The sequence below is a fragment of the Meleagris gallopavo genome, chromosome 7, assembly GCF_905368555.1.
Source record: "Meleagris gallopavo chromosome 7, MGAL_WU_HG_1.1, whole genome shotgun sequence".
Taxonomy (NCBI): Eukaryota; Metazoa; Chordata; class Aves; order Galliformes; family Phasianidae; genus Meleagris; species Meleagris gallopavo.
Genome location: NC_139410.1, coordinates 19,107,022 through 19,132,509, shown reverse-complemented (window position 1 = coordinate 19,132,509; position 25,488 = coordinate 19,107,022). Strand labels below are relative to the sequence as shown.

Below are 25,488 nucleotides of genomic sequence, written 5' to 3'. Positions count from 1 at the left end.
GGTTCTCTCTTCCACTCCCCTCTCCTACCTCAAACATAGGTGGAAAGGAGAGGTAGCATGAAAAACTGCAGCCTGCACTGCTAAAGTCTGGTTAAGAGCATAAAGCAACTGAAGAGATAATTGTAATGTGAAGGATTAAGTAAGCAAATACCCACATCTCTTGTGTATTACTAGCACAACCTATATTAAAAGAACAAAAACTGTTACGGCATGGCAAAAGGAAAAACAAAGAACACACTTAAAAAGACAGTTTTAGTACAATCCAAGGTAAGTTAGAGAGAGGTGACAACAGAAGCATGCAGCGGGTCTTTTAATATAACATCTTGATACAGTATTAATACAGTATTAATGACTGTGACAATATTAATGACTATTTGAAAAGGACAGTATAATACCAGAACAGAATTTAAAAAGTTCAGTACTGTAAGAAGCTAACATAACAGGGTAGCAATTAAACTAGACAGTATTCCTTCTCCCACTAATATTGATTAGGAAAGCATCAACTGACTAGGGTCAAGTGTCTGAGTTTCCACAGTGCAATAAATGGATGGCTTTTACAAGTCAAGTTCATTCCCCAAATAACTATAAAACAGCACTGCACATTTCCAGGGGAGGGAGATGCTACTTTTTAAATATTATAGTGCCTGAAGAATTCAGTACTGGACATCAGTAAATGTCTGCAAGTCATACTGCAGGAGAAACAGGAGATCATTGCTCCCTCAAGCACTAAGCAACAAAGAAAGCTCCTCTTGGACAAATCCAGTCATGTAGTTTACTTGCACGAGCCAGTATAGAGTAGATCACTTTGACCTCACACTACGAGGCTGCAAGCATGACAGGAAAGATGGCTCAGGCCGGCCACTTGGTCTCCCACCACTGGCCAGATTCCCATCTTCCTTGACAGTGTGAGTCCTGCTGATAGAGACAGAAGCAATAGGAGGAAGCCTAAGGAAAAGAAGAGTTAAGAAGAAAACACAAGAAAGTAGTAAAGGTAGGCTGAGAAGATTTTGCACAGAAACAAGAGACCATGTGAAGTAGTACAATTATGTAAAAAATCTGAATCTATATGTTGAACATAGGATGTTAGATGTGGGACACAAGATGAAGAGCAGTGAAAAAAACCTGCCTTGAACAAATATATATACACACTATATATATACATATGAATTCTTAAAAAACTATATAAAAAAATGTAAATCTTGCATGCTAAATATGAGTCCATTCCATTACATCAAGTTAAAAGCTTTACTACGGTAAACAGTTGATCATAAAACCCAGATATTTTACCTGATTTCCTCCAAGTCCATGACAAGAATACATAATCAATGGTTTGCCACCATGGTTGTTTTCACCAACATCCAGACACATGTGGTTACCTATATTTTTTAGCTAAAGAAAATTTGTTATCAGCAAAAAAGAAATACAAAAGTTCAGTGAGGATGAGAAAAAAAATAAACTGCCTCACTTGTGTAGAAACCTAACCTTTATCTTAACAATTAAAACTGTTAATTCATTTTTGCTTTCTACTATGCTCAAATTTTAAAATCTTGTTCCCACAGAAGTATTTTTTTCTTCCTAAAAGTCTATAAACTACGTACAGTTGTCTACAGCCATGCACTGTGAATTACTCAACTACCATTCTCCATGGTTACTGTCTTGTAATCTGGTGATTCAGATTACAATTTGAAAACATACACACAAAATATTCAAAACTAGAGAAAGGGGAAGTTTTATTTGTAAATACATGCTAAATATTCAGAATTGTTTAATACTTTGTTGGTTTTAGCGTTATGAAGTCTAAGAGGTTAACTGACAGAGGATATGTAATGATCTTTAAAATAAATAATGTTCATCATAAGCCTAATTCAGAGCAGTATACAATTGCCAGAGTACAGCCTTCCTTGTTAACATGAATTAAAAATTCTCTCAGACTTTTCACTATATAAAGCTAAATTTATTTTGACAATTCAGGAAAATTCACCACCTGCTTAGAACTTGCGTAGTACTTCTGTGTCAGTCACTATTAAGTCATGGGCAGAATGTTTATTATCAGGCTCTAAGATCCCTTAAGCAAAGCTACTGTCGCTTAAGAAGAATGTTTGCTTAAGTTTCATAATAACATCAGTAGAGCCATAAAATACTCAAATAGCAAGATACGCAGGAGAGACTCTTTATCAACCGTACTGATAGAAAACTCCACAGCAATTAACAATAGCTAAAATGTAAACAACTATGGTTAAAGTAGCATAAAGGATTAGCTAGTTTTTTGAATTCTAGAATGCTAAAGAAAAGAATTAAAATTAAACTCACATATCCAGAAAACAAAGGATTTAGGTCTGGAACATATACTTCTGGATAAACATTATTCAGATACCAGGTAAAATTTTTACACTGCAAACGCTGCCTTAAGTTGAGTCGTTTTGAGATGTCTCCAAATGTTTTCTGTTTCAGGAAGAGGAATTTATTGATATTATTAATATTCTTGTACATATAAATCTATAATATTCTGTTCTGTAGCATCAAAAAAGTAGGTCTTTTTTAAAAAGTACTGTGCTAGTACTTTTACTGCAACTTGTTTTTCGTAACACCACTGACATCCTGCCTGCAGCATCTCAGAGCACAAGAAAGAAAACAACATTGTGACATGCAAATCATAGAAGTACCCGTAGTTCATAGAGTGCTTTAACAGTGCTATAAAGTGACAACATAAAAACGACTAAAGACCATGCTGATCTCAGCCATAAAGCTAACTGGTGAATATATCTCACTAAAGAGAGTGCTTAAGTGGATTAGTTCAATAACTAGCATAATAGTCGGTATAACACAGTATCTCCCACACAAAATTTGTTGTATTTTTCTGCTAAACTTGCTTGGGAAATCTAATGCTATTACTGCTACAATATTCATATAAAGGGATAAAAAACATCATCTAAGAGAAAAGTGTAAGTTCCAGCTGGTAAATTACCAAAGTTCCAGACCATTTACAAAAACAACCTTCCCCACCAAAGCCTAAATTTAACTTAAGTTTCTAAATTGACAGAAATAGGATTGATATCTTTTTTTTTTTTTTTGAAAGGGAAGGTTATAAGATTAATTAAACTGAACTGTCTGTATTTTCACTAAAATGTCTACACTTCAAACATACTTTGTCAATAAATAACTTTTTGCTCACCAAAATTTTCAATGCAGCAAGTGTGATTTCTAAAACCACCACCATCACCACCTACTTGTTTCACAATTTTTGCTGCCTCTGTGTTTCTTCGGTAAAAAATTTCTTTATATTCATCCATCCAGACTTCTGCAAGGCGGACTTGATTACGTGTGATTACTTGAGTACCTTTTGGGAAAGTATGGGGACTCTTGCTGCGAAAGACATGGCCAACAACAGAGCAAGGCATGATCTCCAACTGTCCACCACATTGCCATACCTAATAATAATATTTTTTGTATAAGTGCAATGAAGTTATGATTAAGGAGATGGAAGAAAAAAAAGTCAGCAACATTACTGTTCTCTTAAATAGAACAAAACAACATTACCAGCAAGAGAGTATATATCAGGAGCACTGTAGGTGAAATTCCTTATGAGGTAAACTCTGTAAGATGTACATTTCAGCTATCAACGTTAATGACATTTAAAAAAAAAAAAAATCACTTTAGTGAGCAAGTTTGTAGCTTATTTCATAGGGTATTAGTACTTAATTTGCCATATCCTAAATGGATGATTAAGCAGAGTAGTCAAGATACAATACTAATTTGTCCTCAAAGATCATGTAGACTGTTAGTGTAGAAACCAGTATTAAGTAAGTAGCTAAACTTACTCTGAAAGACATTTCTATATTTTCACCTCCCCATATTTCCATTTCATCATCATAGCTTCCAATGTGTTCAAAATACTTTTTTGATATTGAAAAGAGACCTCCAGCAAAAGTAGGTGTTCTGCAAAAAGAGAAGATTACTGTGGAAAAGAAGATTCAAACTATGTTTAAGGCAGGTTTTCAAAATATAGGTATAAAAACTCAGTATTACTGTTCTAGAATGTTTCTTAGCATTTATCAGTGCTCCACTCCATTAAAATATTTTCCTTGCACAGGTAATTAAATCTGCCCACATCGAGTCTCATTTCACAGTTTTATTTGTCACTCATTAGCAAACAGATTATCAGACAGTATCAGTAAAAATAACATATTTTCCCTGTATGGAGGGAAAGTTACTGCTCCTTTAGACCAGTAACATGTCTGAGGGCAAAGAATGCATTGTATTGCATGTTTTAAAATTCATAACCTGGGTCCTACAGAAGACAATACATAAAACATCTAAGATGCTAATACTTGTGACTATACTCAATATGAGTAATTAATTAATTTACAAACATTTTATGAAGAAAAAAAAAAAAAAACAAGAAAATTGAAGGATATTATTCAAGTTACATTTACCTGATTGGATAGGTTTCATCTTTTCTTCTTTTATTTTCATATTTAGGAAGAGACTCCCATCCAAATGACAAACTCCAGTCAAAATTTCCTCTATTATGGTTATGCCCGTAAGGAGATGGCTTACTAAATTCAAAAGTATTGAGATCTATAGAAGCAATATCAGGGCTTACAACAGCAACAGAGTTCTCAGCTATTCTTGCCAACAATGGTTCTAACCAGCCATAAAAGCATTCACCTGTAGAAAAAATGGGAACAAGTACTGAATTTTCAATTTGACTATATGGTAGTATAATTGGAATAATGTAACATGATATAGCAAGCCAATACAGTTTGTAAATAGCACTTTCAATGACATAAAATAGGAGTAGAAGAGCTAATACTTCATGTTCATAACTTGTAAAAAATCTGTAGCATTAAATCAAAGACAACATTTACTTACAATGAGCATCCAGAAAGGTGAGGGTCTCTCCTGTTGCTACTGAAGCTCCCAACAACCGTGCAGTGATCAGACCTTTCCTTTCCTTTTGACGGACTACTTTAACAATCTGAAATTGTTTCATGTACTCATCGAGTTTATCGTGCAAGTATTCTAGAAAGAGAAATTGTTTTCAGGATATTGAGTTACATATAGCATGGCCTAAAATTTCATTTTACAAAACTAACAGGATGAACAATTCATTCTAATTCCAGCAGTGACCTCAACATTAAAGCAGTGAACAAGTCCTGACTGTTGAATGTAATTTTTAGGGGCTGAGTTTTCTTGAGAGTGAGGATGAAGGAAGAAGCAACTGGCAGACAGCAGGGCTTCGAGAACTGAAAATTTAATTTTGAAAGAGAAAAGACACTTGCTGGAACAACTGTTCTGCTGAATCAACAGCTTAACTATCAACTCAAAATCCATTTTCACAAATACATCACACAAACGCATCACATACATACTCAACAGTGTATTTTACTCCAGGTTTTCAGAGGCTACAATATTTACTCTTGACAGAAACTATATTAAAAAACAAAAATACCACCACCACAAAACCCCACAACTTAAACATGAAAAATTTGGGAAAGAATCTCACATTCTTCACGAAACATCACACTCTGCCACCCTCTGCCTACCCTTCGTAGTAAGTTGTACAACCAAACACTCTTCACATGCAGGTGCATCTAAATGTAGTCTTGACAATAAATGTAAATATATTGATATGTTCATGTATGCACAGACATGCCCATCTAAAGTTAAGCAAAGTTTTTGAACTTGCATTTGTGATTACACTCAGTATATATTCAATTATTTTTTACATTCAGTTTAAGTACAGAAGATTATTTTTCTGTTAATTTCATTTTCTAGGAAAGAAGTTTATCTTCATATTAGTGAAATTTCTTTGCAATCACAATGATAAAATGATTGGCCAATTTACCCTTGGATACTTTGCTGTATTAACTGCAGTTTATCTAAAGCAAACATCACAGAGCTACTTGTCATGCAACCACTCATTCAAATTCTAGTGCTTCTTAAGTTGCATAATCAAAGAATATCCTGAGTTGGAAGGAACCCACAAGGATCATCAAGTCCAACCCCTGGTTCCACAAAGGGCTACCCAAACCCAACACCTGAGAGCAGTGTCCAAATGCTCCCTGAGTTTCAGCAGCTCAGGCTGTGCCCACCACCCTCTGGTGTAGAACCTTTCTGTCATATCCAGCACGACCCTCCCTAATGCAGCTCTGTGCCATTCCCTCAGGCCCCGTCACTGCCAACACTGATCACAGCTCAGCACTGCTCCTTCGCTCCCCTGTGAGAGGCTCCCATGAGGTCTCCCCCCTGCTCTGGGCTGAACAAACCCGGGAATCTCAGTCATCAGTGTAGCCCTCCTTTGCCTGCTAATACTTTTATGTCCTTCTTATATTGAGGCACCCCAAACTGCGTTCAGTGCTTGAGGTGAGGCCGCACCAGACAGAGCAGAGCAGGACAACACCTTCCCTGGGCCAGTGACAGCGCTGGCCCTGACACAGCCCCAGGTGTGGTTGGCCCCTCTGGCTCCCAGGGCACACTGCTGACTCAGATCCAACGTGCTGTTAACCAGATTCCCCAGATCCATTCCCGCAGGCCTGCTGTCCAACCCAGCTGTACATAAAGCCAGGGCCTTCCCCATTGAGGAGCAGCATCCAGCACTTCCTCTTCCTTCTTCCTCATACAAATGGTGAGCACTGTGAAATTTGTCAAGATCTTGGTGCGAGGCCTCTCTACTCCCAGAGTCTCAACACTCCTCTCAATTTAACATCATCCACAGGTTTACTTCCAGATCTTTACTGAAATAATTGATGAAAACATTAAAGAGTACTGATTCAAAAATGTAGTCCTGCAGAATCCCACTAGTGGCAACTAGGGCAATTCTCAGGCCATAGTCTCCCCTTTCCCAATATAGTCATGTTTTGATTGCCACGAGACGTTCTCAGGGTCACACCACCATGGCTTTCTGATGTCACAAGCCTCCTCCCCTGCCAACCGCTATAAATATGGGGACTCTGCCAACAGAAAACCAGCTATCAACAGACTTGGGTCTTGGCGAGCTTCTTCTGGCACAATGGACAATTTAGATAGAATCCTCCTTCCCACCTCTGTGCAGGAGGATAGAGCCTCCTCCACCAAAGAAGCTTAGGCTTCAAGGGAGCAGCAATGAACCCGAGCCAATGGATGTGGATCCACCCAAAGGCGATGTCGAGCCCACGGAGGTATCACAGAATCACAGAATTGTAGGGGTTGGAAGGGACCTCTAGAGATCATCGAGACCAACCCCCCTGCCAAAGCAGGTTCCCTACACCAGGTCGCACAGGTAGGTATCCAGGCGAGACTTGGATATCTCCAGAGAAGGAGACTCCACAACCTCCCTGGGCAGCCTGTTCCAGTGCTCCGTCACCCTCACCGTGAAGAAGTTCTTACGCACATTCGTGCGAAACTTCCTGTGCTGCAGCTTATGTCCGTTTCCCCTCGTCCTGTCTCCACGTACAACTGAAAAGAGACTGGCCTCACCACTATGGCCGCCACACCTCAGATATTTATAAACCTGGATCAGGTCCCCTCTCAGTCGTCTTTTCTCAAGGCTAAACAGACCCAGTTCACTTAGCCTTTCTTCATAGGGGAGATGCTCCAGGCCCTTCACCATCTTTGTGGCCCTCCGCTGGACTCTTTCCAAGAGATCCCTGTCTTTTTTGTACTGGGGAGCCCAGAACTGGACACAGTACTCCAGATGAGGCCTTACCAGGGCAGAGTAGAGTGGGAGGATCACCTCCCTTGACCTGCTGGACACGCTCTTCTTAATGCACCCCAGAATGCCATTGGCCTTTTTGGCCACGAGGGCACACTGCTGGCTCATGGCCAACCTGTCGTCCACCAGGACGCCCAGGTCCCTCTCTGCAGAGCTCCTCTCCAGCAGCTCATCCCCCAGCCTGTATTGGTGTATGCAATTATTCCTCCCTAGGTGTAAGACCCTACACTTGCTTTTGTTGAACCTCATCCGGTTTCTTACTGCCCAGCTCTCCAGCCTGTCCAGGTCTCGCTGAATGGCAACACAGCCTTCAGGCATGTCAGTCAATCCTCCCAACTTCGTATCATCAGCAAACTTGCTGAGGGTGGCCACTATCCCCTCATCAAGGTCATTGATGAAGATGTTGAACAAGACCAGACCCAGCACAGACCCCTGGGGGACACCACTGGTTACAGGTCTCCAGCCAGACTCTGCACCACCAACGACGACCCTCTGCGCTCTGCCACTCAGCCAGTTCTCAACTCACCTCACTGTCCACTCATCTATCCCACACTTCCTCAGCTTTGTTATAAGGATGTTGTGGGAGACAGTATCAAATGCCTTTCTAAAATCAAGATAGATTACATCTACCGCTCTTCCCCCATCCACCCAGCATGTGACAGCATCTTAGAAGGCCACCAAGTTGGTCGAGCACGACCTCCCTTGGTGAACCCATGCTGACTACTCCTGATAACCTCCTTTTCTCCCAGTTGTCTGGAGATGGTATCCAGCACAAGCTGTTCCATCACCTTTCCAGGGACAGAGGCGAGGCTGACAGGCCTATAATTACCCGGATCTTCCTTCTTGCCCTTCTTGAAGACCGGAGTGACATTGGCTATCCTCCAGGCTTCAGGGACCTCCCCTGTTGTCCAAGACCTCTCAAAAATGATGGAGAGTGGTTTGGCAATGACCTCCGCCAGCTCCCTCAGCACACGTGGATGCACCCCATCAGGTCCCATGGACTTGTGGACCTTAGTACTGCCTAGGCGCTCACGCACGTCCTCTTTCCTGACTAAAGGGAAGTCTCCCGTTCCCCAGACCCTCTCACTAACCTCCAGGGTGTGGGATTCCTGCGGGAGAGCCTTTTCACTGAAGACAGAAGTAAAGAAGGCATTCAGTATCTCTGCCTTCTCAGCATCCCCCGATACGAGAACCCCCCCTCACTCAGTAAAGGGGCCCACATTCTCTCTAGTTTTCCTTTTGCTGTTAACATACTTGAAGAAGTCTTTTTTATTATCCTTTATCACTTTAGCTAGATTCAATTCCAGACAGGCTTTAGCCTTCCTCGTTGCATCCCTGCAGGCCCTGATTACATTCCTATATTCTTCCCAAGTGGCCAGACCCTTTTTCCACATTTCATGGACCTTCTTCTTTCCTTTGAGCTTGCGCATGAGCTCCTTGCTCATCCACAAAGGTCTCTTGCCACCTTTTCCCGATTTCTTGTTCACAGGGACGCACCGATCCTGAGCTTGGAAGAAGAGCTGTTTAAATGCTGACTAGCTCTCAGAGGCCCCCTTACCTTCTAACACCTGAGCCCACGGGATAGCTCCAAGTAGGTCCCGGAAGAAATCAAAGTTGGCTCTCCTAAAGTCCAGGGTAGCAATCCTACTTATTGCTTTGCTTCTTCCACTCAGGATCTTGAACTCCACCATCTCATGATCACTACAACCCAAACTGCCCCCTACCTTTACTTCCTTAACAAGTCCATCCCTGTTGGTGAGAATAAGGTCCAGTAACACCCCTCCCCACGTCGGTTCCTCCACCACCTGCATCAGAAAGTTGTCTTCAATGCACTGCAAGAACCATCTGGAGGTAGATCTACCTTCAGAAGAAGAGCCAATAGAAGTGGATCCAGCACTAGCAGGGCAAGTGCTATAACATCATGCTTGCTTGGAGACATTACCTCATCCATTGCCAGCACACCAGAGGCCCTTAATTTTCATTTTGGTGCTGAAATGTCACCATCTACCAGAAAGCCCCAGCATCAGATGCTGCTCCCTATTGCCCTTTCTATCCTGTCTCTCATTCTCATCCTTGTCAAGGCCTCTCACCTCTTCTTTCCCAAGCTCTGAGGAAAAGGGAAGGACCAGGACTGGAATCCACTTAGCAGCTGCACTGAGACAACAGGAGTCCAGTAAATGGCCCTGAGCTCCCTGCAGCCACCAGGCAAGCCCTGAGGAAGAGGGCAGGATTGGGACTGGTGCCTCTGAGCTGTACTGAGACACCAGGGAGAGTCCAGCTGATGGCCTCAAGCTCCCTGCAGCCATCCAGGTGGCATTAGAGAAGCTCCAGAGGCAGCTGTTCCTTTGAAAAAGCAGAGAACTTTGGTTCGGGTGGAAAAAGGGTTGATGGACAGCATGAAACCTCATTCCAGTTGTTTCGTTAGGACTTTTTGTCAAGATTGGACAGTAAGCAATTTAAAAGGACAATACAAAATAATAATAAATTATTAAAAAAAAGCAAAACCAGTAAGTGCCTCCATTTTTGGCACTTTAGAGACTGCAGTGGGACTCCTGTGACCCTTCCTGCTCTCCCCAGTGCAAAACAAATTTGCCTTATGGGGTGAGAGCCCAGCTCAGGCCTCAGGCACACACAGCAGCCCAGGACAGGCTGAGGGCTCGGCCTTTGCCCAGTGCTGGGCACAGAAGACTGTGGGGGCTAAGGAGCAGCAGAGGTGCCTCCACCTCTCACTGCAGGGCAGCACTGAAGGATGGGAGAAGCCTCAGCAGCCCCCAGCACCTGGTGGTTGGGGCAGGGATGGTGGTTGGCACAGGAGGGTGCTGTCTGCTGTACCAAAAGACAGCTTCAATCACTCATGAGGAAACTTCGTCATGGCCTCTGCCCAGCACAGAGCTGTGGCCTCCACATCCCCAGTGGCCTCTGCAGCCACTGCAGGAACCAACATGGCCACCCAGACAGAGCTCCTAGCCCACGTATGGCTGCAGTCACTGCACCCATCGCTGCCTCCTGCATCTGCCAGTCCAGACCTCTGAGCTCTCCCAGAACAGGCGTGGCCGAAGCAGGTGTTTACTCAACACTTCCTACCCTGCCCCCCCCCAAATCTGTTTGCAAAACAGCAATGTGGGGGAGTACCAAAGAGAGTCATTCTCACACCTAGTTCTTAAACACTTTCTTTTTGATCTCTCACAATTTTTTCACCTCTCACAGCAAATTTAAAGAAAGCAATCCCAAATTTCCAACAGAAGAACTTCTCCACAGCTAGAAACAGCTGGTGGATGTCAAATTATGAAGAGTATCATCACATTAAATCTTTATAAAAACTAAGAGCTATGACCCAAACAAGAGCATCTTCAGACAGAAACACAGCAGAGGTCCAAGCCTCCCAAGCCTGATAACACATTTACCACTGATACCACAATTATCACTGAGCTTTTCAAAGGTTTCAAATTCCTTGACATAATCAGAAATAGGTTTTACAAACCTCTCAGAAGAGAATTTCATACTTGACAATTCTTGCAAAGAAAAAGTGAGGGAGAAATATTTTGTATTTTAAAGGAAAACAAAAGGAACAAAAGTACTTGGAACACCATAAGGTATTTGGTATGGTCGTAAGGAGATGATAGCCTCTTTTATCCCATTCTATATATAATCCTAACACACTTTCAATTAAATAAATAATACACTCAATGGAAAATGGAAAGACTTCTTACCGTCAACACTGGCATCATCCACCAAAATAATTTCCTTTAGCAGTATGGCAGGAGAAGTGTACATCACACTGTGAACAGTTCTGAGCAGAGTGGACCATGCTTCATTATGAAAAACTATTATAACACTTGTGGTTGGCAATGGCGGGCAACGCTTGAACTTTTGTTCAATGCATCTACAGATTAGAAAGCATCAGATATTAGAAAATGGACAAAAAGTTTTGATTCAAGCTCTTAAGAGAAATCCTACTCTTCCCAGTATGGAACTGTATAAATATGGACATTAAATCTTTCAGCTTCTCCAATTTCTGTCCAAGTTTTGGAGCACAAACATAGCACAAAAACAAGAGGAAAAGCTGTAAGAAGTATTTTGTAACCATCTGGCAAATATGAATTCCACCTGAACAACTGGCTCAGCTCTAGTTCTCTCACACAACATTTGAGTATATTTCATAGAGCACCAGGTCTTATTCAGACATTTTTCTATTAAGACCAGGAGACACGGAGTGAAAAGTCAGACCATTACTATTGAAATCCAAAAATATGAGAAAAAGTACTTACTTGAAATTGAAGAAATGCAGTTTGAAATAGAAAAATAGAACAAATCAAATTCAGAACTTGATTTTTTCTTAGAAACATCACATAATGCTTAGAGCAATATAACACATTCAAGTGAAACAACTTTGAACGTACAGGTTTTCAAGACTGATGTATTCTGGACAGAACTTTAAACCCAACTGTGAGTCAAGCTAACCAGACAATGTTTCAGTATTCATAAATCGCACACTTACTGTTTATTGCCTGCCAACTCTAGAGGCTGGAATAATTCCCAAGGCAATTATCACATCTATTGCCAAAGCCCTCACAAAACATACAGGCCAAGTCTCACCAGTTACTCTACCATAAAGATTACTGTGATCTGCACCACATAATGTGCTGGCCACCCTACCAGCACCAGCTCAGTAAGGACTGTCACTTCTTACATCAAGAGATAAGAATACTGAAGGAGATTTCGCAGAACCAAAATCCACTCTAACCATGAAGTCCTACCGTTTTGTTAACAAAATCATAATATGCCACTTAATATTTTGTTTAAAAAAGAAGTAGGGAATGGATTTTAAAACAGAAGGAAGTTTAAACCATATTTTCAGTTTTCTCCTAAGTAAAACATAGCAGCTTCCAGAAAGTCACTGAGAAAACGTAGCAGAAAACCTTATTTAAATATATTTAACATGAAATGTGAGCCTTTCTAAATATTCTTGGCTTTTGCACTCTGGAACATCATGTACTGTAAATGACCATGTATCACCCAGACATTTCCCTTTCTAAGCAATAATCTAATGCTAAACTGAAATCACAGCCTTCACACTTCTGTCAAGTTATTCAACTATCAGGACATACACATCTCCACATACTCAGGAGGTCGAGTGTCCGGTCCAAGATCCCGGTGTAACGAAATCCTATCACTTGCAAACGCATTGAAACAGTGTTTTTCTTCTCCACGCTCTTTTTCCTTCTGCTCTTCTGGATTTAGGTTGATGGTTTTAAATGCTTTACCAGAAGCTCCGGGAGCGTTAGGATCTTGAAGGGGTCGATCTAGAAAGGGTTTTAGTTCCATCGTAGTGTAGTGTCCTGGCAAACAGTGTCTCTCTCCAGGAACCTTAGTTTGTCTTACAGGTGCTTTTATCTGCATTTTTGGCTTTGCACCATTGATATTGTTCATAGCATTTAGCACAAGACCTAATACATGACTTTTCTTTCTGACAACTGGCTCAATCCCTCCTTTATCTCTAAAATCTTGGACACCGACTTCTCGTTGCAGTAAAAATAAAAATACTATAAAGACAAATACAATAATGCTAAATTTCCAAAGTTTCCAGTGAAAAAATAATTTCTTGAATAGTTTAGGCATTATTTTCAAAGCCATTCTAGTTCTAAAAGTTTATCACAAAACAAAAGCTTCTCTGAATGATGTTCTTTAATACTATTTTACAGCATATCTTGAAAATATAATACCTGTAAATTAAAACAAAAAGTAATACGTTAGACAAACAGTAGTTACAACAACAACAGAGCTACAAGAAATTAATGGGCAGGAATTAATTCAAACTCCCAAGCATCAAATATCATGTGTCCATGAATTAAAGATAGGATTCACCTATCTGTAAAATACCCAAGATGCACTTCCCCCCACCCCTCGCCTTTTTTTTTTTGTCAACACACTTCAAACTGAAGAATCAGAAAGCAGGCATTCCAGTAAGAATAAAATATTATTTCTGTATAAAGGCAGTACTTCACATTAATTTTCTTCCAAATCTTGAAAATTAAGGAATTCCAAGGGAATTTTAGTTCAGTGGTGGGATAGAAGGAAAATAGATGCAGGTCAAAAGACCAGCATGAAAAGTGAACCATAAAGATGGAAAGGACCCTCATAGAGATTTAAAATTTCCAATATTTTAAAACCAATTTCCATTTCAAGATCAGACCCAAGTGACCAGATTGTTAAGGGAGAAATTGTTAAGATTAATTTAGTTATCTATTATACATGTTAAATGCAGACTTAATACAGGTAATGGGGAGTGGGATAATTTTGGCTGTGTATCAAGCAGTAAATCTATTTATCTTTTGTATTCTATATATCATTTCTATTCTATTTTCTATTCTATTTTCCGGCACGTTCTGCTACAACTCATCAAAATTTTTATTTATTTATTTTATTATTATTATTTTTTTTTTTTTTTTACAGACAAGCAATTACTCAGTAGCCTTCAAAGACAACTAACTATGAAAAATAGTTGAGGACCAGCATCCAAGTGATCAGAATTAAATTCTCTCTATAAAAATGGCTGTTTACAAGAAGGGGAGAAATAACAACATTCTGAATTCAAAGCAAGGCTTTATTTTTGTACATGTTGCATCTAAGTGAACTGAGAAAAGAACTAAGCTGCAGCCAGCTAAAAGCCATACTTAATTTCTGTTTGCTAACTAGTGACCAAAGAATTGCAAAAAATAAAAAAAAAATTTTAAAAATTGGAAAAACAACCAAAAAAAGTGCAATAATATATTCAATTGTTACTAATCCTGTTGTAGCATCACTACGTAGATAATACAACATACAAAAAATACCGTTCACAATGCTCATAAATTTTCCAAGAAAGCTTGTTTAAAAAATCCAATCCACTTCTGTCTTACATATTGTTTTCCCAATTTTATTTAGACCTGAAGATTTTGCACTGCAGTAGATGCCCATATAAAGCGAAACTAACAAAATAGTCATTCTTTCTTTCCTGGGGAAAAGGAAAGAATCTTCACCATCTTTGTAGCCTTCCTCTGGGCACTCCAGTACCTTTATGTTCCTATATTGTGGCACCCCAACCCGATGCTAGTGCTCTAGGTGAGTCTGCACCAGGCAGAACAGGGCAGGACAATCCCTTCTCTCGACCAGTCAGCAGTGCTGAGCCATGGCACACCGCTAACTCAGATCCAACTTGCTGTCAACCAGAACCCTCAGCTCCCTCCCTGCAGGGCTGCTGTCCAGCCCTTCATTCCCCAGTCTGTACATAAATCGAGGATCGCCTCATCCCAGGTGCAAAATCCAGCACTTACTCTTGTTAAACCTCACGCAGTTGGCGACTGCCAGCCCTACAACCTGCCAAGATCTCTCTGTACCAAAGCCTCTGTACCTCTGAGTGAGTCAACAGCTCTTCCTAATTTACTACCATCTGCAAGCTTACTTAGTGTGCACTTGAGTCCTGCATCCAGATCACTTATAAAAACAAAACCAGCCCTAAAATGAAGCCCTGCAGAACCCCGCTAGTGACTGGCCACCAACCTGATGTAATCCCATTTACTTCAGCCATTTGAGCCCGACCCAATTGTTCCCTCATTGCATTACATTACCTACTGTTTCTGTCTAGCCGTATGCTAGGCAATTTGTCCAGAAAGATACTGTGAGAAACAGCATCAAAATCTTTGATGAAATTCAAAAAGATGACATCAACTGGCTTCTCTAGGTCAGCTAGGATATTGGCTATGACCAATAACTGTTGTCTTTCAAGACAAGTGTTGTATTCTCCTAAGGTGGCAGGAGTGTCTCTGCTCTGGTGCCTGAAGCACCTCCTCATTGACCTTGGTGCTTGCAGGACTGTTTTTCCCACATGTTTCTCACTCCTCTCACAGCTGCTGCAGAGCATTTTGTACCCTTTCTTAAAAAATGCCATAGCAGATTCACCACCTGCTGCACCAATGGGTTCAGCTGTGGCCAACAGTGAGGCTGTGCTGGAGCTGGCTGAGACCGGCACAGGGCAGCTGTGCTGACAGAAAGCACCCATCTGTCCCTCTGCTACCAAAACCTTGCTACATAAACCCAGTACAGAAAGTAAAACCCTAAGCACCATCAAGGAGACTGCTACCTATAAACCTCTTCTGCTAAGTCTGCCTGGGGTCAGCTTGAGCCTACAGCCTCTGCAACCTCGTAACCACAATTGCTTTCATAACCCTACAGAAGAAGAAAATTTAATTACACTATTTTTTCTCAATGCACAGTGCACAAGCACGGCCAATATTGGTATATCTTAAAGCTTAGAATCAATAAGCAATGTAAATATATTGTCTTCAAACAGGAAAATATAAATATTTTTTTTTTTATAGTTGAGGTACTTGATATCATAAGAGAAGTCTGGCAGTTTCCTTATTTCACAAGCAGTCATTTGGGCACAGTCAGTCAGGAAAACACAGGGGAGAGGGCAGTAGGTTGGTTTGCTTTCAAACACCACAATCCTCAAATATTCCTTGTATAACTAACAAAAAATCAACATTCTCCTCTCTGGGCCTCTTCATGGCAGTAAAGATTAAACTTAGATGAGCATCCTGTTATGAGATACAACATGAAAAGACAGGCAGAAGGTAATTCTACGTAGCAACATTGAATTTCACCAAAGTTTCACACTGAAATAACGCTTCAATTTGAGACCTGAATTTTTATTCAAGTCAAAACGCTTAAGATTCTCTTTTGATTTGATAACCTGGCCTAAGACTACTCAGAAAGGGCAGAAAGACAACAAACCATGGTTACTAATCCATTATCTGACTTAGTACCACTTAGTTTCCATTAACTTAATAGTTATGTTAGAGTTAAAAATGCATTTATCAGATTTCTGTTCTCTGCTTTCAGCATTTAAATCAGTGCAACAACTATTACTTACACTAAGCTTGCTTCATCATTTTTTACCAGCTTTACATATGCTAAATGAACTTAGGTTTAGTTTCCCACCAAAAAAGTCTAGATAATACCAGAGATGTTTTACGTACATTGTTGCACATAGTTCTGGGGAATTAGATCTTTGCTGCTGCTAGCTCTGCTGCTAGCACAGTAACACATTCTTCAAGAAAGATTTGATGTGCATAGGTATGCTTTACCAAAAACTTAGTCTAAATTACTGTTAATTTTATTTGGGGTTATTTCCTTCAGAAACTGAGCATATGCAAATCCTTAGGAAACTCATGATACACACAGCAAATCAGTCAAAATATCTGTGAAGAAAATAAACACAATCTAAAATTTATCAAGACTATTTCTTACATTACCCATGTTTTGCACACATCTGCCTTTAAACAAGTCATATAAGACTTAAGCAGACTAATGAGCAAATAAAAATGGGCATAGCAATTTATTCTGCCTTTGGTTTTCTTCATAACTATTATTTCTTTTTATCTGTGTACACTCTGATTTCTTTTTGATGGCATATTTCCCTGTAGTGGAGCTGCCTGTCCTGCCTATTCATGCATAACCAGTGCCATAATGCACAGGTGAAACACGTCTGGCCCCAGGAATGAGAAGGCAACTCCTGTAAAGGGGTTGTGCAAGGAGAGCAACACAACCTATCCTTTCAATGGGGACTCACACATTCCAGCAGCACGCTGTGCAGAGAAACAGTGCACGTGGTGCTTCAGAGATGCTTCTTTTTAGAAGCAAGAGTCATCTGGTAACCTTGGGATAGTGTGTGCAGCTGGGGTGAAGTGCACCAACACTTCTCCTTTGCTACAAATGCACGAACTCTGATACAGATAAATCCTGAGTGCAGTGTTACTGATGAAATACCTTGAAGGGACAGTGCTTAACAATAAGAAAAGGGCTCTCTGCCACACAGAATAGTATCAGTTCCCAGAACACCGACTATATTACACAAACAACTGTCACCAAAGCTGTATGTTTCCTAAGGTTTTTACCCAGAGTAATCTTGTAGTCAGCAACGCAATCTTCACTTGCCACAAACATTTCACACATTTGGCACAGCAGCATCAGTAAACACAGACCAGACCACCGTCCTCTGTCTGCCAGGACATGCTGAAGAAATACGTGCCACAGTTCAATTCCTTGAGGTAACTGGTAAGCAAAGTATAGCTTGCTTTTGTTTTGTTTTTAAAAGAAAAGAACCAGAAAACTTACAAGCACTACAAACACCTTCTAAAAAGTGCCAAAAGGCAGCAGCTGCTCTGCTCCACAGCACAGCAGGCAAGCCGAATGCACAGCAGCCTCTGTTATGTTATGCCACCCACCAGCTCCAGTGTCACACTGCCTGCCAACAGCCAGCCTTACAGGACAGCCTCTCTCCAGTACCCATGCGCACACACCTCTGACTCTGGCAGCTCGCACTGAACAACACTAGTAGCAATCATTAAAAAAAAAAAAAAAAAAAAAAAAAAAAAAAAAAAAAAAAAAAAAAAAAAAGAAAGAAAGAAAGAAAGAAAGAAAACAACTATATGTCAAGGTAACCTACATCATCAGAAGATCTTGCAGAACAATCCAGTAAGAAGGAATTTCCCGGGATTGGTGTTCATGACATACTTTTGCTTTTTAATAAAATTGTTTTAAATCTACCTTTCTTTTATCTGGATGTTAAACAGTGTTCTGATGATTTCTGAGAACATTTCTTATAGAACTCAAAAAATGCTTTTAAAAGAATAGTAACAACATTAAGCCTTAAGAATGATTCCAGCCACATCATTTTTCTCACTGTTGAGCTTCACCCTTAATTTAACTCCCGTTACTCCAAAATCACAGTCTAGTTAAAACCTTGTCTATGTTTTATCCTTCCCCTTAATGCTCCCCTAACGAGGAAGCAGGCCTGCGAAGAGCAAACATTGATTAAATTCTGGAGGAAAACCCACCTGACACTAATGACCAGCTACTCCCCCAGACCAGCATAAATCTGCCAAGGGCACACAGTTACACCTGTTGGGTGTTGCTCTGCTAAGGAACTTTCCAGCACTTTTTGTCTTCTTCGCGTGAATCCCACAGCAGATTCCACTAAAACATTAGCTATTGAAATAAGTACTTCCACTTCCCTGGAAATCAAAAATTTCCTACCAATTAAAAAAACAAATAAATAAAAAATAAAAATCACTGACTAAAACCATACCTGCTTCCCAGAAGAACATCCACACACATAATGAGGTCATGGCTAAGAAATCTCACATTTGAAGTGAACCATGCAGGTCTAGCTGAATGTGGAATATTAGGGCTCTCCATAAAAGCAAGTGCAAAAGCACTTCAGAACATGGGGAGAAGCAAAAGAGCTGCTGAAGTTTACTGCCCTGTACTACTGCTTATGATTTATTAGTATTTGGCTTAAATAAAGGAACTATTCACAAAACAAAACAGTATAACTTATAGATCAACGTTTCACCTGAAAAGGAGAAGTGGAATCACCTTGTCAGCACCTGCCTATGCACTCACAGCATCAAGTACTTGCCCCCTGGCTCCACCAAGAATCCCCACTGGTTGTCCCCTAGACAGGGCTGTACCCAATGAGCTGGTGATCAACAAACCCCAAATGTTGCTCCTCTGGATGCATTCTTTGAGGCTCAGCCAGGGGAAATCTTGTTCTGCTCCCAAGTACGTTGTAAGAATACTGAGTGTCTTCATTTCCCAAGTATCAGGTTTAAAAAGTCTAAGGGCATAGATTATTCTAGCACTGACTGAAATAATTCATCCCAGTGATTACTACAGAAAAATCAGAAGCTGTAACCTGATGATAACACAATGGGTGGAAGAAATTTGAACAGCAGCAGCAGTCCAGAACACCTAACTGTATTCCAACCTTGTAAGCAGTCCTCTTTAGGAGTTTCTTTAAGTTTATAAGTAACACTACCACAACTCCTTCCTTCTGTGTATTCTTCTGAACTCTTTCAGTATCAGCACTACCACTGCTTTTCTACAGCTGAGCATTGTATGGGATGGGCAGAGATAGAGGCTAATTCTGATAGTTCTCCATGACAATAAACGATGAATTAAAAGTACACAGTGACTATATATTAAAACAATATTTATAGCTTGTTTTTACAGTCTTGGAACTACAACAATGCTCTGAATTTGAGTTAAATTTAAATTTTAGTCAACACTGCAGCTTCCTTTTTCTCCTTGCCAGTTTGGTTTGGGCTGTTGTTAAAAGCATTCTAAACTACTCCTAAAAATGCCATGATGACAACTGAGCACCATGGCAGCTGTAAAGTGCTGTTGTAACTTCATAGTATTGGTGTCTGATTTTTATTTAAGCACCAGAAAACAATCTCTGGATCATATCCAAGGGATTTTTTTTTCCCCTCAAATGCAGTAATGTTTCTAAGATAAGTACAGTATCTGTGTATTAAGCACAGACCCTGAAGTCATAGTTTTACACTCTAATTTGCCTTAAAATTTTATTAAACCAGAAGCATAAGGAAAAAAAAAAAAAAAAGCTTCCTTGTGTTTTTGCTTTGTTTGTTAGTATATACAGCACTGAGCTTTATTAGGTCAGTCACTTTCAAACTGCAGGAAACTCTGAGGTGCCATCTCTTTGCTCTTGCCCTCACCTGACCAGTTCTGCATGTCACTGCTGAACAAACTTACGTAACAAACAAAATAGTGGTTTGACTACAGGATGTTATTCCTAAGTAGCTGTAAGTAGCACCGTGACATTGTTTCGCTGTTTATAAGCAGAACTATAACCTACAGCACAAAGTAGCAGCAAAGCTAAGGAAATGCAGACAACTCTGGGGCAAGAGTCTAAGACTGCGTTTCACAAAACGTAGCACTTTGCAGTCCAGAAACTTGAACCACTTTCCAATCTTACAGACGATAAACACAGAAGAAAAACTCATGCATGCTGGTGAGCAACTGAGCATCAGTTCATGTTACAACCATGACTCCCTGCACTGCCAGAAACGGGGAAGCCCTGCACATCGTATGAGCTCACAGGCAGCATACGTTTGTCCAAAGCACAGAGAAATTTATTGGAGCAATGCAGTCGGTAACCAAGGGCCGCACCACAAAGGGCGGCCGTATCCCGCTGCTATTTTGACAGCAGTCACGGCACCCAGCTGCCCCACCTAAAAACAGGGCAAAGTTAAACGGCCACGGAGCCACAGGGCAGGGAGGGCTGCTCTGCCGCTCCCCACGGCATGACAGAAATAGCAGCAACCAACCTATCCTCCGCAACCAACTTAATTTCTACTTTACTGTTATTGATGCCTCAGGAAGGCGGCAGCAGATGACAAAGCGACCGGGCCTGCGGACAAACCCTGCTAAAAGTAGCGCAGTAAGCCGCAGAGCGGCCGCGGCGCTGGGCTCAGCTTAGCTGCACAGCGCTGCCCGTAGGCGAGATCCAACGGGCAGAACGACGGCAAAAGATGTAACGATTTTCGAAACAGAAGGCTAACGTGTGAAACGCTCTGAGGTGAACGCGTAACGCTCAAGTTGCCAGCAAGGTATTTCTTGTTTGATCAGCAAAAACGTTTAATAAAGACTTCTAGGTTTAAGCACGCTTACAAAGATAGCCTCGGCTTCCTTCATTTCTATCCGTATCACAAGTTTTCTTGCCGGCTCCCGAAAACTGAGAAAACGAGTGAAAGCCACGCGCTGGGAAGAGGCAGTCCGGCCAGCACGCGCTCCCGCTCAGCGCAGGGCGGAACGCAGCACGCGGAGCTGCATGACGCCCCGCCGGGACATCCCCCCGGCCACCGCACCGCTGTGGGGCCCGGGACGTGGCAGCAACCGCTTCCCCCGCCTCCCCCACCTTCCCCGGTCCCCGCCCGGCCCTGCCCGCGCGGCCCCGAGCGCCGGCAGCCTCCCGGCCCCGCTCCTCACACCCTGCCCGCTCGGGGCCGCTCCCCGCACGACCCCCGGCTCCGGCCGCGCGCGGCGACCCGAGGGGACCGCGTACGCTTCAGGGGGCTCTCGGGCAGGGGATCTCCCGCCGGGCCCCGGCCGCGCGCCCGCCCCCAGACCGCCCACCCGAGGGCAGCGGAGCCGCGCGGGCCCCTGTCGCTCACCCGGTTCGGAGGAAGAAGGGCCGCCCGGGCGAGCGGCTGCCGGCGGAGAGAAGCGCGGTGTTTGCCCCGGCCGGAGGCCGCCCACGGCGCACGGAGGCTGCGGCGGCGCCTTCCGCTCGGCGGCAGCCAGGTGCGCGCCGCCCCGCCCTCAGCCTCACCTGGCGGCCAGGTGTGCGAGGCGGCGGCGGGAAGCGCGCGGATCCTCCCTTCAGCCGCCTCCGCGCGCCGCGCCCGGAGGAGCGTTACACCCGCACATAGCGAAGTACCCGCCGCGCGCGGTAACGGGCGGATCGCGGTGGAAGCGCGGCGGAGCGGCACTGTGAGCTTTCGCCAATCCCCGCCGTGCTACACCGCGCGCGGCCGAGCGCTGCCCGCGCACGTTGCTGGGAGACGGCACAAAACGCCGGAGCTGAGATCAGAGCTCGAGAGAAGGGACGGCCCGCTACGCGCATGGACGGAGGGAACGGCGCTTCTCGCTGAAAGCAGGCGGATTGTGAAGAAAAGGAAGGGCTGTACAAGTTAAAGTCTGTTTCCAAGCTCCCCAGGTGCAGAACGGGTGCCGCAGCGTTTCGACTCAGCTCGCGGTGAGCACAGCTGTGGCACCGGCTCCAGCGACCGCACGCCGAGAACAGCTGGGCACGAGGGAACGGTTCTGGCCGTTACGTGTTAGAAATGGTGGAGCACGTTAAGTCCTTCCTTCTACCTCTGAAAGCTGAGGCTGGAGCTGCAGCAGGTACCTCATCTCTGGCACGCAGCAACCACCCACAGCTTAGTGCAGCTGCAAGGCCCAGCCACTCCAAAATTCGAGTGCTAGTAAAGGTTTTTAAATCTGTTACTTTCCCAAGTAAAGGCTGCAAGAAGAGGCATGCTTACTACTTTCAAGAACAGTACTTCAAACCCACATCCAGATCAGTCACTCTGCTCCCCTTCTAGCAAGTACCATCTCACACAGGCACCAAAACAGGAGTTTTAGCAGAGAAAACAAACCCACGCTTATTAAAATAACAGTCCAAAAAAGTCAATTTCTTTGCAAATTAATCAAGAGGTAAAACCACTGCAAAATCAGACCCACAGCTGTAAAGAGCCTGAGCTGACGCAGCAGTGATCCGACTGTAAGAAGTGGCACAGTCACAAGCAGACAAGTACTTCTTGATTGATTTTTTTTCCATTTTCCTGCTTATTGCATAGGGAAACACACCAACTGCTGAGTTGTTCATCACACACTTGCTAAGAACCAGCAGCCTACCCAAAGTGTTCCAAGACAATGCTTACAGGACAATTTCAACTTTCAACTCAAAAAAATACAAAGAACTCAAGTTATTTGGTAAATATAAGCACTGTTTAAAATGCAATGTTTGCAGAGCTGTTCACTCCTCCTCTAATGACTGTTAAGATAAAGGCTGAGGTTGTTAAACTGGAGTTTCCTGATTTATGAGCCTAAAAATTGCTGCAGATGCATTTAAGAATTGATTCAAGAAAGGGAACTAAATTATTTCTATTTTTCCTATAAGAAACTAGTTTATTTCATCTAATTATATTATTTTACTCAATTATATTTACTAGACCATCTTTCTAATATTGGTAAAAATCTGAAAAAAGAAGTAGGAAGGAGTTTCATCCCCCTCCCAAAAAAGGTTACCTATCCCTCTAGAAGATACTCCAGGCTTTCTTGTACCTGCAGGGTCAGGAGAGTAGAGGAAGCGGCACCTATGGCTCACGTTGCTATAGCTACAGGATGCCCAGATTACCAGCTTCAGTGAATGAATCAATAGAAACCACAGCTTTGCTCTCCTCTTTTATTCAACAAAGGCAAAGTGGAAGATGGGTTGCCAAGCAACATCATGCTAAAGACTGCAGCTCTTTGAAATGAGCATTACTGACTGCCCTCCATCCTCCCTCTCATCCTCCAGGAGTCTCTTCCATTCAAAGCCATTTATTAAGGGACTGAAAAGAAAAAACTACCAGGACATGAATTTTAAAATAAGAACTGTAGAAGCAGAAGGAAAGCTTGAATTAATGCTTAAAGTAAAAGAGAAATGAAATGATACAATTCCTTCTGCACTGAAAGAAGAAAAAAGGACGGACAGAAAAACTCAAACTGACTTATACAAACCAAAAGGGGATTGATAGACCATTTTCTTCTGGGAATATTTTATTAAAGCAAAATTTCCTCTAAAGAATTGCTTATAGCCACTGTTTCTTTAATTGAAATCTAATGACGTTCCTCAACTGCATGCTTATTTTAAAGACTTAACTCATAAAAAAAGCACATTAGTGGCTAGATGTGTTCAGGAAGCTTAAAAGGATTCCTGAAATCTTTTCTTTCATGCTAGAATCAACAAAAATCTCCACTATAAATTAGCAAGGAAAAGCCTTGCTAAGACTGATTTCTATCAACTAATTTCTGTATCATATCATCTTATGAGCCATCTTATGAAATGGTGATATGCATCTTATGCTCATAATAAAATAAAAGTAGGTGTAGATATGGATTAGTTTTACCTATTTTGAACATGACTTGCATATACCAGCATAAAAGCATCTATTTTTATTCTAAACTTGAGCTAAGTTATTCCAATGCTAGGGAGCAAGACATCAATCTCATACAGAAAAGGCTGTGGATAAAGAAATACTCTCTTATTAGAAACTGCCTTGAAAAGCCCTATGTACTTGATCTTTTACCAGTGGAAAAAAAAAAAAAAATAAAATAAAAATCCAGCAACTTAAGGATTCATAATCTGATTCCCAGAGACCAGCTTCCTTGTAACTCCTCCCAGCCTCAGCATTCTTCAAATCCTTCCAAGTCTCTCATCTTACTCCCATACTGTCAGTTTCCCCCAATCACTTAAGTCTTTTTCTTCCTCTATTGTGCTCAATACAAAAAGGATATGTCTACAGCATAAATTTAAAGGTTATCTGTGGAAGGAGAAGCCACCTACTCAAGTCTTTTGTCAACTCTATCTTTCATACCAAACTTGTAGAAGTATTATACACCTGTTACCTGTTAATTTCCATTAATTTTAGTTTGGCTGACCAAAAGCTCAGAGCTTCCTTGAATGCAGGATCTAGAAATCTCCAGTAGGTAGCATCATTGCATTCAGGATACGTATTGATTTAGGAAACAAGGCAGTAAGTTACCCAAGACATTGCACCCAGTTACAGATAGGAAGATTACACACAATTTCAAACAGCATTTCACGTACATGAGTTGTACAACAATGAGTTGTCAATGTTAAGTTGTTCACAGCATGCTACCAATCCCTTACAGATCTGCAACCATGTTACATGCAAGATACAAGACTAAACACTCCAAATTAAACATGACAAATATTTATCTCCATGAAAACCTGTAATACACCACGAGTAGAAAAAAATACCATGTAAAAATCTGCATAACTGTTAAATATTTAATGAATATTTATATAAGATCTTAATTTTATGCATTAGTGCTTCATTAAAAATGAAAGTTTCATTGAGAATAATGCATGTGACTTCTTTAATCTTGGAAAAGTAGTGTATTTACAGCATATGTAAAAATAAAAACATAAGATCATGAATACATGAATAGATGGATTTCTTAAATCAAGATCCAGCATCTTAACAATAAACAAAGATATGCCTGTACTCGTTTGGACAGGCTGTTGAGCACTATTTCAAATGAACAAAAAAAAATACTGCATTATATTCCCTAAAACATATTGACAGTGCTGGGACACAGAATAGAAGAGTGTACTACCTCCTACATAGCATTTATCTGGAAAGAGACTGCTGTATGCA

General features: G+C 41.7%; 1 protein-coding gene across 7 annotated transcripts in view; it reads right to left on the bottom strand.

The window, feature by feature from the left end:
* The window catches only part of GALNT3 (polypeptide N-acetylgalactosaminyltransferase 3), a 57,713-nt gene extending 35,865 nt beyond the window's left edge, over positions 1-21,848 (bottom strand). For all 7 annotated transcript variants that reach the window (XR_014884301.1, XR_014884300.1, XR_014884304.1 and 4 more), the window contains exons 1-9: positions 21,712-21,848; positions 12,816-13,416; positions 11,404-11,576; positions 4,873-5,022; positions 4,434-4,668; positions 3,819-3,936; positions 3,228-3,428; positions 2,311-2,442; positions 1,288-1,389 (exon numbers count right to left, since the gene is read on the bottom strand). Coding sequence is in view for 2 of the 7 variants with exons in the window: in XM_085227778.1 (XP_085083904.1) it covers positions 1,288-1,389; positions 2,311-2,442; positions 3,228-3,428; positions 3,819-3,936; positions 4,434-4,668; positions 4,873-5,022; positions 11,404-11,576; positions 12,816-13,327 (1,623 nt within the window). In the remaining 5 variants the exon portion in view is untranslated. The remainder of the gene's footprint in view (positions 1-1,287; positions 1,390-2,310; positions 2,443-3,227; positions 3,429-3,818; positions 3,937-4,433; positions 4,669-4,872; positions 5,023-11,403; positions 11,577-12,815; positions 13,417-21,711) is intronic.
* Between the last annotated feature and the right edge of the window lie 3,640 nt (positions 21,849-25,488).